Source organism: Somniosus microcephalus, chromosome 3 (genome assembly GCF_052327205.1).
Source record: "Somniosus microcephalus isolate GS21.2 chromosome 3, FLI_Smic_1.0, whole genome shotgun sequence".
NCBI classification, from domain to species: Eukaryota; Metazoa; Chordata; class Chondrichthyes; order Squaliformes; family Somniosidae; genus Somniosus; species Somniosus microcephalus.
In genome coordinates, this window is record NC_140989.1 from 301,327,232 (window position 1) to 301,339,969 (window position 12,738).

The 12,738-nt window shown below is 40.1% G+C and overlaps 1 protein-coding gene across 2 annotated transcripts in view; it reads right to left on the reverse strand.

Moving 5' to 3' along the window:
• frem1b (Fras1 related extracellular matrix 1b) overlaps nt 1-12,738 on the reverse strand; it is a 295,010-nt gene that overhangs the window by 54,393 nt on the left and 227,879 nt on the right. For both annotated transcript variants that reach the window (XM_085982850.1, XM_085982849.1), the window contains 2 exons: nt 6,965-7,229; nt 5,110-5,524 (listed from right to left, as the gene is read on the reverse strand). In XM_085982850.1, coding sequence (XP_085838976.1) covers nt 5,110-5,524; nt 6,965-7,229 — 680 coding nt within the window. The remainder of the gene's footprint in view (nt 1-5,109; nt 5,525-6,964; nt 7,230-12,738) is intronic.

The window sequence follows — 12,738 nt, forward strand, 5'->3', positions numbered from 1 at the left end:
ATGAGCAACTATTAAATGTTGGTGTTCAGAGAGATTTAGGTGTCCTCGTAAAGGAAACACAGAAAGTTAGCATGTAGGTACAGTAAGCAATTAGGAAAGCAAATGGCATGTTGGCCTTTATTGCAAGGGGGTTGGAGTACAAGGGTTAGGAAGTCCTACTACAATTGTACAGGGCTTTGGTGAGACCACACCTGGAGTACTGTGCACAGTTTTGGTCTCCTTATCTGAGGACAAACTTGCCTTCGAGGCGGTGCAACGAAGGTTCGCTAGATTGATCCCTGGGATGAGAGGGTTGACCTCTGAGGAGAGATCGAGTAGATTGTGCCTATACTCTCTGGAGTTTAGAAGAATGAGAGGTGATCTCATTGAAACATATAAGATTCTGAGAGGGATTGACAGGGTAGATGCAGGGAGGATGTTTCCCCTGGCTGGAGAGTCTAGAACCAGGCATCACAGTCTCAGAATAAAGGGTCAGCCATTTAAGACTGAGATGAGGAGGAATTTCTTCACTCAGTGTTGTGAATCTTTGGAATTCTCTACCCCAGAGGGCTGTGGATGCTGAGTCGTTGAGTATATTCAAGGCTGAGATCGATAGATTTTTGGACTCATGGGGAATCAAGGGATAGGGAATCAGGCGGGAAAGTGGAGTTGAGGTCAGAGATCAGCCATGATCTTATTGAATGGTGGAGCAGGCTTGAAGGGCTGTATGGCCTACTCCTGCTCCTAATTCTTATGTTCTTATGTAACGCTGGTTTTACACCCCATCCAATTTTACTCCCAATGATGTCAATGGCATTTCACCTGATTCCATGCGTTTCCTGCCCGGCGAGTTAGGTTAAAATTAACCCCTTACTGTTTAAGCTCACACATTAACTATGCTCACTTGGAACTGGAGAGCTGCCGCGCTTGTGGAATCATATTCCAGAGCAAGTCAGTGCCTTCAGAATAGTACGAGAGAAACGGGGAGTAAAGGGTAGTAGGGGAGCTTAAGAAGTGTTTATTTATAGCATTCAGAAAGGTGCTTATTGGAAAGCTTGTTGGAGGCAGATTGGAGGCACCCGTCATTGAGTTAAGCCACATTCAAATTTAGAACAGCACTGTGCAACCTTGGGATTGGAGCTCTTGAGAACTGCAGAGTTAATTTATTCCAGAACATCCACTTTTGAAGTTTTGCCAAAGATGTCTCTCAGATTCAGTCTGCATCAGCACCTGCCTAATTAACCCATGTAGCTACTAAACAGACATCCTCCATACAGGAAACCAACTGGTTTTTCCAGTCAATAACTTTTAGGTTTATTATGTGAGGAATTGCTGTTAACTGAGATAAAGATGTATTTAATCATTGCTATATCTATGTGACCTACAAATATTTACATAATTCCAGCATTATTATTAGTGTTATGTGTATCTTTCATCTCACAGAAATGATTAATTTTTAATAACACAATACTGAACATTATAGGTGAATGATGATAAAGTAGAAGAAAATGGTTGGAAAATAAAAACTTTGATTCAGAAATACTATTCAATAGAGGGCTAATCTCAAATTGCTAACTTTTATATTTTTCTGCAACAAAAAGATTGATATTTTAATTATTTAGTATTTAATTAACTATTTGCATACTTGTTGGCAATCTTTTCCTTTTATTTATGATACATGAGGGGTAAGTCCTCTTTAATATCTTTTGTAGTTTACACAACACCTACATATTTGCTCCCACTTAAAGGTAACATTCTGTTTGTTAATGTTTATATTTTAATTTATTTTCCTCAGTTAATAGATTTAGCCTTGAAGTTACTCTAATAAGGTCCCAGTTAGTGAGGTTATAATTAAAAAAGTGAATTAAGGCAGTGCAAAGTGGACAATAGAAATGGACTCAGTTTGTCCTCTGATAAATGATCCCTCTTCTACCTTTAACCTACAATCTTCCAACTCTGTTGCAACCTTTCTTTTGCTATTCTATTGATACAATAAATGTCGTGTTTTTCTGAATTTCCTCTGTTGTTTACTGTGCGCTAAATAAGTCATCCTTCATGCTCTTTTCCCTTCCTGGACCCACATTGTGTTGTCTGTTGCACGGAAACTCACTTTTCCTGAGAACCTCAAAACTCCTTGCACCCCTCAGTCTTCCTTTTCTCTTACAACCTTTTTTTATTTGTTCTCGGGATGTGGGTGTCACTGGCAAGGCTGGCATTTATTCCCCATCCCTAGTTGCCCTAAGAAGGTTGTGGTGAGTCTACTTCTTGAACCACTGCTGTTACAGTTTGATATAACTGAATGCTTTACTGGGCCACTTCAAAGGCCTGTTAAGAGAGTCAACCAAGGACTGGAGTTACATATAGGATGTGAAAAGTTTCATTCCCTAAAGGACATTAGTGAACCAGTTGGGTTTTTATGACAATCCGACAGTTTTGTGGTCACTTTTATTGAGATCAGCTTTTTCCCCCCCAGGTTTTTTAAAACTGAATTCAAATTCTCAAACGGTCATGGCCGGATTTGAATTCATGTTCTCTGGACTATCAGTCCAGCCTCTGGCTCACTAGTCCAGTAACATAACTACTGTCTATCACTGAATCCACAGACTTTTAATACCAAGGTAGGCATCATATAACCACTATTTTTTCATTTCCCTTCATCTCCTACTCTTCTCAACACCGGCAATATCCTGCACTATTGGGCCTTGGCCATTTACTTCAGTTTCTCAAAAATCATAAATAAATAAAGGGCCAAGGCTTCCTCAAGGGTTTCAACAGTCTCCCGCTGTAATTTCAGTGGGAGTCTCGTGGAACCCAATAATTTCAGGAGTTGCAGGTGGGCCTTGTAAGGGGCAGAACCTCTACTTGCCCCGTACAAGGTCAATGACACCAAGGGAGTGGAACTGGGGGTAGGAATTCCTGTGCTGGTGGTTCCCGCATCCCTGGTTCAAAAGGGCTTCTTCCTTCTTGGTGCAAATGGGCCCTACCACGCAGTCTGGTGCACATTTAAATAAAATAAATTTGGCTCAGGACTCTTACACAGGGAGCCAGGAGGAACTGAATGGGGGATGGGGACCCATGCAAATGAGGCGCACTCTTACTGACCCCCGAATGCCAGTGGGGTCAGCGCAGGACCAAAAACCTTAAAGTAGCTTCAACAGCGTAAAGTAGAATTAGAGAAGTTTATAGACCATTTGAGATTTTCTGTGCTATATTTACTGAAGGGGAATTGCATTCTTTCAATATGGCACAAAATACTAGTGCAGTGTAGTGCTCAACGAGTTAATTTATTGGAATGTTAAAGCAGTAATTATTTATGTGCGATTCACGGTTTAATGGGCACTGCCTATTAATTTACATTAAAAGCCTTTATTATGGCAAACTAGTGATCCCAAAGGATGATGTCATTAATTAAGCAAGTTCACAAACAACCTAAAATAAAAAGGTGTTAAAACAAATAGTAAATTAACTTCCTCTTTTGAATATTACTAGTTACAGCACTGAAATAGCTCCAATAAATATTAAAAATCGAGATTAATGCAACGACACATTTGTAGAAATGCTAAAATTGTAACTATAATGATATACGAACTCTGAACAGCATTTATTCTGCCAGCTCCATACTGTGATCAGTGGTTTGAATGTTAATTTTATTACATCTTCTGATATCTAAAAATATTCATTTTTTAAAAATAACTAACAATGGTTTTTAGCTTTCAAAACCAAAACAACAAAGTCTATAAAGACTGTAATTCACTGGAAAAGGACAAGGTAATTGAGAAAAAATAAGGTTACATGTCTTGACAAGATGACTACTTAATTAATTCCAGTTTAAAATGAATATATCATTGGTCACCAAATTGTACATTTGAAAAGTGATCAACATTTCCCAACATATGTTGTAACTAAAATTAACACCTGGGTGAAGAGATATATTTGGATTGAAATAATGCTTCTAAATTTCAACTGTAGAAGTGCTACACATACAGGTACTAGTACATATATATATCCTGTGTTTATTTTTGTATGCTTCTGTGAGTGTGCATGGAGGGACATTTGTCATAGAGGTTGCATAAAGTACAAAATAATGGTAATAGGTGCTTCACTGACACTTTTGAGAGAACATTTTGATTATTAATCAAAAGTCTTGAGTCATAGAATCATACAGCATAGGAGGCCATTCAGCCCATTGTGTCTGTGTTGGCTCTTTGAAAGAGCTCTCCAATTAGTTTCCACTCCCCTGCTCTTTCCCCATAGCCCTGCAACTTTTTCCTTTTCAAGTATTTATCCAATTTCCTTTTGAAAATTACTATTGAATCTGCTTCCACCACCAGTGCATTCCAGATTGTAATAACTCACTGCGTAAAAACAAATTCTCATCAACCCCCCCCCTCCCCAGTTCTTTTGCCAAGTGTTTGTTGATAGGCCCTATCAAGAAATAATTTCTTCTGAAATGGCATCAAAGTTCTTCAAATTCAATTCTTATGCTTTATTCATTTATAAATAGACAGAACTGATCCAAACATTTTGGCTAGGAATCTAGATTTTTGATTTAAAGGGCTTTTTAAATGAAAATAACCCCTTAAAATGGGGTGGTTATATTTTGAGATTTTACACAGAGATACATTTTGAGTTTTAGTCAATGCTGTGTTACAAGATAGAAAGATCTATAGTGGAGTTAAATTGGAGATATTGGTTTCTGCAAAAGCATTAATAACACTCCCCCAAAATGCCTATAACTACAACTATGAAACACAAGTAGATTTTTAGAGGAGTTCGCATTAAAATGGGTAAATAAAAACTGTTTGAATTAAAGTATTAATACTGAATGAAATAGTCAAAAGAAACAAGATCTAATCCTATTTATCTAAAACAGTTGTAAATCACTTTAACTGGTGACTGAATGTACTGTGTGTATAACAGTGCTCAATGTGATTATTATATTACATGTACGAGTTTGGTTACTTCAAAACTAATTTGTTTTCATCAGCTATGGATAATTTCTGTAATTTATTTTAATAAAATGTAAAATACCACCTACAGAATATTACAATTTAAATTATCTAACTACACAAAATAATTTGAGTTCATTTCTTCCCCTTATTTAAGGCAGAGCAAATAATATCCACATACCTGTATGCTGAATATAACAGGCTCCTCTCTCATCTGTCCATTGACTAAAAAACCATGATTGGTTCCATCAGAAGCTATGAATGTAAAGTGGTCAAGCTCAGAGGGCCCAGCATTGTGCTTGTATGAAATGTCCAAATTATTCACATTCAGCTGTGTGAAGTGGTCCTGGGAAAGAATGTTTCCTTTCAGGAACAGGTTGCCATACTGAGGAGGCTGGATAATAATGTAGGTTAAGTTTATCAGGGGAGTGTCTGGATCTGCAAGTTGAAGATTATCAGGAGAGATGACCATCACGGCCCCATCTGGTAACCGAAGACCTTTATTATTGACAAGTGTGGGCAGGATACGGTCAGTGCGCTCAATGTTAAACTCCATGGAGCTGTTTTTAACTGTCATCCCATTGCTGACAAAAAATCTGTGAGAAAAGAAGAGTTTGAATGAGAAAGGACTTAATTCCACCATAGCAGATAACAGCATCTGTTAGGAAGTCTCATTTTTTAGTGTAATTATCCCAATCAATCCTGATGAAAAGGTTTTCACTTTAAATTCAAATGTCTGTGCCAAGGGTAGTCATTTTGTTAATCATCTACATCCATCATCTGTTGGTGTTTTTTAGACATTGTTCTACTCGACCACAAATAGCAATACCCATCTTTCTTTACGGCCAATGCACAAGCCCACCCTAATTGTCGATAATAGGATTATTCCTTAATCTTTTAAACATTTTGATGTGGGTTCTTTTGAAATTTCAAAAAGCATATTCTGTGTACTCTTTGTATCCTCTTTTTTGTAAAATGAATTATGCTCTATCTCTTGCACCCAGCCTGTGTCTGTCAAAATTGATCAGTGCTCCAACAAGCTCTAATAAGATTTTTTTTGCATCTCTTTTCAAGCTTTAAAATCTGTCACAACTGGTATTAATCTAATCCGAAAGAGAATTGTCAAGTGTTGGTGCACGAACAGGCCTTGACAGTTTGTCTTTCTGCAAACTATAGACAGATTGTGAGTTAGGAGCTGCTGAACAGATGGACAAGTTAGGAGTAACACAATAAAAAGTAATTTAATAAATCACCTGGAACCAGATCACTTCCAAATGCTGAGAATGAATTATAGCAGAGCTGATAGGGAGCTGGGCTTTGGCACTAGATTACGCCAGAAGGTACCGGCTACAAAAAAGTGATAAACATTCATGAAAAACATCTATTTCATCATAGTCAAAGGATGGGAACCCACGCAGGCCAACGTGCTCTAAAAACAACTTATTTTTTCTGCGTTAAAGTAGGTTTTTAATTATACCATTTGAATATATTGAATTATAATCCACATTATAGTTTTCCATAATCACAGTTAATAAATGAGGCATGATTAATACAAATGTTCCCCTATAGCAAGTAAGCAATAAAATACAATAGGATTATAAATGGATATAAATCCTTAGTCTGTAAGCCCTTTGAACTCTCAGTGGTCAGTCATCCCTGACAAAAATACCCTGTAGGATATTCTGTTCGACTAATCTATAGAATTGTCTGTGTCAAATTATAGTTGCATTATTTCATAGGGGATTTGAGGGGCTTTTGTAAGGGCAATTTTAATTTCCTGTAGGATTAAAGGAGTGACAGTAAAATTAAATATAATGATTTTAGAAAACTTTCTAAGCTGTGTACTTTATGCATGTTGTTCATTATACAGCATTTATGTAACACTCAGCTGTATAAGTGAAGTTTAAAAACAGATTCTGTTATGAAACATATGCTGACTAATAATCAAGAATCCTCAGTTGTGATCAGTACTTTGCGTTTTGATTCATACTGTTATTGTTAAGACAGCCAGAGCATGGCAGAGCAGGCCTCCTCACCTGAATCCATCCGTGCTGGCCTCACGACTGTTGTCATGGACATAGCAGACCTTCTGGGCTGCTACCTCCAACTGGCTGAAACTAGAAATGGCCACTCCAAGATAATTGATGTACTCGATCTGACCATGTGCAGGTGGCACAGAGATGGCATACAACAGCTCTTCGGGTTTGCCAGTGCCATCTGTTGCCATGAGAACATCTGTCGTCAAGGTGACCCTGTCACCCTCTGTTAAAGTTACAGGTTTGGTGTGTATAACAATGTCACCTATAGAAATAAAAAAGAGAGGAAGGGGGAAAAAAAGAGAAAACAAAACTCATATTGTCACCCATGAACAAAGCCTCAGCTGTGTTAGTGATGAATTAGCTTAATTTAATTGGTAAAATGCAGCTCTCCTCTTTCATTTGTGAGGTGGCTTTGATTTTATGAACTCCCTATTGTCAGCACGGTGCAGCAGATTGAGTAAATGTTCAGGATTTACAGTTTACAGATGGCACTCCTCGTTCTCACCAGTTGTGACTGTGAATGTTCGTCAGAAAACGGTGCCAGGCACAGCCTCCAGAGAGACGGCTGCTTCCATTTCTCTCGTACCAATCACTTGCTGGCAGCTCTGCTGCTCCGCAGAAGCTGAACCCAGTTCTCTAGGTTGACTGACACCATTTCAGGGAGATTTACCAGATTTTCTAAACTTGCCGCCATCAATCATGAAGATACTCAACTTGTAAAAAAAAATATTAAATGATTATATTCCTCATAAATCTGACGATACGCCACTACCATGAAAAGTGGAAGATCAAAGAGGGTATTAAGTGTCAAGCAGCTTGAAGTGACATCATCTTCAGAGAGTTCTTTTACTGTATGCTCCGGTACATTAAAGGTGAACACATGGGTTCTGTACACTGCTTCCAGCTGGTGCTCTGCTGAGCACAGCCAATTTCCAATGTACAAAAAAAATCAATACAACACGCAGTTGGGCTAAACTCTTTTATTTCTGACATGCCATTGAGGGCCCCTACAGTGCCTTTCAATGAATTAGACTTGAAATAATGTTAGCATTTCTTAGAGAGAAAAAAAACTGCAGGTGTTCAAAACAAATTTTGGAATGCAGAATTTTCTTTTCCATGAGTTGTGCTCAGTACTGATGTTTTTAGCTGACTGCGGTCACTTTGTTACATCCTCATTTGATAAATAATTGGATTTTGTAGTAACTCTATTCACTCTGCTTCTGATCAACAAATATTTATGCCTGTAAAAATAGACTGAAGTAGAGATAAAAAGAAAAGCTAGGAATTTGAAATAAAAACAAAAAATGCTGGAAACAAAGAGCAGTTTGACCGTGAAGTGTGTGACCTTTTGCTGAGTGAAGGGTTAAATTTACTGCCCCTTGCAGAGGTTGATAATCTGCCTTGCATTTCCAGCATTTTCTATTTCTATCACCAAGTGCTGTGATCTATTTCTATTATAGATTTGAAGTGCATGTTTGGTATACTTGCTCTTCTGTTCCTTTATATTTACCCTCCTCGTCTATTTATTCACTTATGTACTTAAAAACAATGGAATAAGATTATTCAGAAAATTTTGAAGGACTCGAAGTACATGTGGTAGCACTTCTGACCATTTTACTTTTATCTTGCGTGTTTGTGTTACATTCAATATGTTATTAAGTAAAGTTCTCTTTTCAGTTGTTAATAGATGATTAATCGCCTGCTTGTGCCAGCAATGGTAATTTATGCATGTTCCAAACAATGGTGTTTTCAGATGCTGGCTCCAGTCCTTTTAATGGCATTGGATTTTCATTATCAACCTCATCAGTAATTTTGTTTTCTTGATTTAAATGCTATGAGGAAAATACTTCATTTGGTTACAGTTGAGATCACAGCACTTGGTGATAAGCAGTTCAATTCCACTTCAGCTGACTTCTGCACAGAATACTGTACCTGTCACATTCACTTGACAAGATGTCTTCATAAAATGATAAACCAATGCTGTTCTTCTGGTGATCAACAATGAATGCAACGATAGATTTTAATTAATACAATACTTGTATTATGAAACTCAATGTATGATCTTTGTCAGTTAATACACAGATACAGACATCACAAGTGAGTATGAAGTTTTCATTTATAAAGGTAAAGGGTGCTTACTATTTCTGATTGAATATTCTACTGGGAGCAGTTAAAGTTTTATTGATCTATTTACTTTTAACAGGAATGATTAGCAGTGGTGAAAATGTTTAGACACTGCCAGTTATGTTGAAAGAGCTATTTCCACCCTCTCTGCAAAAGCAACCGCCTGACATCTTGACAATTTCCTTAGCAGGGATATATTACAAAACTCATGGACATTTTGGACTAGAATTTCCTCCTTCGCCAGTTCACCAGCGAAATAGCAGCAGCACAGCATTTTATCCACATCGTCGAAAATCAGTCCAATTTTATTCAGTGCACCTTCATTAAGTATTCATGCCAGACTCTTGGTGCTATTAGTGCCCTGCGGGCCAAGGAAAATTCAGGGCTGCTGCAGCAGCTGAAACGGTCAAGGCAGCCATTTTGTGTCTGGAGCAATGCCTGAGGCTGGTGCTTCTTAAGGGCACCGAGCCACAAATTAATGACCGTTCAGTTGAAATGTTACTGTAATCCAGCAAGGGGGTAATGTACTTTTAGGCCCAAAGGAAAGGAGGTCCGCATAGGGTGTGATCCAGGCCCTATGGAAGGAGGTGACCTTGGTATTAAGTGCCATCTCCAGCAAGCTCCGTATGGCTACACAAAGCTGAAGGAAGTTAACTAACCTCTCTAAAGCTGGCAGTCGTAGCTTGTAACAATATATTACAATAAGCATTGTTCCCAATTGCAGCCACCCTGCTCTCACCGTGTTGAACACCATTTGCAACTTACCAACAACATGCCGGAGGTACCAGAAAATTCATCACACCCCTCCCGTCTCCTCTAAGTGTTCTTTTACTCACAGCCAAACATGTAGGGAAGCAATGGAAGAATCAAATGATAGGAATCTTGTTTTCAGCACGTGTTCCCACCACCATTAAGAAATGCCTTCTGACACCTGTGTTACATTCCATATGATGGCATGAAGAGTGCCTTGAATTTCTCGGCTTAAAGAGGAAAGAAAAAGAAGAAAGGGAGACTTTATATAGCGCCTTTCACGACCACCGGACGTCTCAAAGCGCCTTACAGCCAATGAAGTACTTTTGGGAGTGTACACTGTTGTGATGTGGGAAACAGCCTACAGCCAAAGACAAGCAAGCGGCATCTCAATTCCGCAGGACTCCTGCTGCAAATCATTAGCCACTGTAGGAAATGTAGGAAAAGAAAGAAAGACTGGCATTTCTATAGCACCTTTCACGACCATCAGACATCTCAAAGCGCTTTACAGCCAATGAAGTACTTTTTAAAGTGGAGTCACTGTTGTAATGTGGGAGACTAGGATTGAAGTGTTTTCCAAACACACAGCTCTTGATTTCACTGTAGGCACTTGTGAAGTTGACACCAGGCATGTCCACAAAAGGAAGAAAGAAAAACTATAAGACCATTAGTTCTATTAAATAATTCTATTTTAATAAAGTGTATTCACTTGTTCTCCAGAGACTGGGATAACAATGCCTCCTAATAATATTTTCCTGCCTTTACTTGTTGGAAAGCACTGAATCCCAGTTTATTCATTATTCCAGAGCTGTACAGGCCATGACTGGAGCCCTGGAGCAGCAAATATGCCAAAGTTCAAAGGTGAAAGGTTACAAAGTATTATGAACACCACTCTCTTAATGTTTACAATCTGGGCAGATTGATCAGATAGGTGAGTAACTAAAGAGTGGTGCAGTGTTCAAACAAATGGGTTATCACTCACACTAAAGTAACACCAATCATAAAATCTTAGGGGGTGAAATTGGAATGCACAATAAAAGGGTGCGGGCCCTGTGATGCGAGATATGCCCACGTCCATTCAGAAAGCTCAGGCAGCACGTCAGTTTGGTGCTGCCTGCTAATTAACATGATAGGAGCGCACAGCCTAGCGAGGAACGTGCTGCTGCCAGGCTATGCGCTCAGCAGGAGGCTGAAGTTCACATTGCTGGAGTGAGGCTGGCTTTACTTAAAGCTAGACTGCTCCTCTTCAAGGCAGTCTGCAGCTCATAAAGCTGAGCTGCCTTCTGCACATAAAAAATGCTGAAAGTGCTTCAGCACTAACACAGATGGCTCAACAGGCCAGGGAAAGGGCACCCAGGGTCTCGGACGCAGCACTCCAGCTATGTGCAGGGGGTCAACACTGGAAGAGAGGTCCTCTGCCCACAGGAGGCCAGGAGGCCCTCCAGAAAGAAGGATGTGGGACCTGATTGCCTAGGCAGTCACTGTCAGCAGTGTCACCCACAGAACCTGGCTCCAGTGCCCAAAGAAGTTTCATGACCTCAGACGAGTGGTCAAGGTCAGTGAATGCATCTTCAAAAGCCGTCTCCTACCAACTGCACCACTAGCCTCACACACTGCTTAATACATAAGCCTCCTCCCCTACCCCCCCCACCAATCACTTACCTACCAACAATCTCTACCAAACATGAGGCACACCTCACATTCCTAGCTTCACCTCAGCCCCTTGGAGGAGACAGTGCTGGCCATTCTTGGCAGGGGCATGGCTGAGCCCCTGGCCAGCCACGGGGCTGAAAGAATACAAGATGCCAGTGTCCTCATACATTATCCTCCTTCTCACATCCCACTTCCCCCTCATCCCACAATATCTTCTGATTTACAAGTTGCACATGGTGTAAGCATGCACCTCTTGCTTTACCCCCCCTCCCCTCACCACAACCCTACCCTTGTGCCTTCCTCATTTCAGACACCCAAGAAATCCAGCCTGCCCAGCCAATGGTTCAACAAGAAGAGGGAGAGTAAAGAAGAAGAAGAAACAGCATCAACGATTTCACACTCCCAGTTACAGCTCCTTGAGGTTGTCGTGCAAGGCCATTTGCAGTGTCCCCCAGTGAAAGTCAGCAGTCTTCCACTAACCATGCTGCAGCCACTGGGCTAGCACTGCGTAACATCACTAGGATAGGCAAAGGCAAATGCAAGACAGTCACTAAGGGAATGCACAAGGGTGATTAGCTGATTTTTTAATGTAATATTGGATGCATATGTATAAAATTGGATTGGAAAGTTTGCTTTGTGGTGTCTTTTATTTCAGCATTGTGACGGTCAGTAGCAGAGGGAAGGGAAGGTGTGGGAAAAATGTTGAAAGGGGTATTGAAGTGGTGGCCACTGATACCGCAGGTGGATGATTCGATCCAGGATATCCTGGCCAGAAAGGAGCTGTCTGGATTGTCTCCTTCCTTCTTCTTTTTCCTCTTCTGCTTCCTCCTCCCTCTGCGAGCAGCTTGTCCCCTTTGCTGCCTCTGCTTCATTTTCACGTGATGCTGCAGCCCAAGCGGGACTGCAACTGGAGCCCCCAGGACTGGGAGCAAGTGGTGTTCTCAGAGTCCTTCCTTTAAGAGCCAAAGCGATGCAATGATCCAGCAGCACTCCTTGCACACTTTAACAACTTTTTGAATGTATTACACTAAGCCACTACTCCAATAAAATACTTTTAAAAAGCCCAGAAGCAAAAATCTAAATTTATCTGAAAGTTGTCAGTGTCCATTTAAGAAATGCTAGCAACGTCTCTGTTGTACTGTTGCACGCATGTTCTTCCGTGCGTGGTTTGGAGAGGGCGGTATCAAGAGCGGCGACAGCGGGAATTACAGATTGAGCATCAATTCAGGCATTGCATGCCAAGT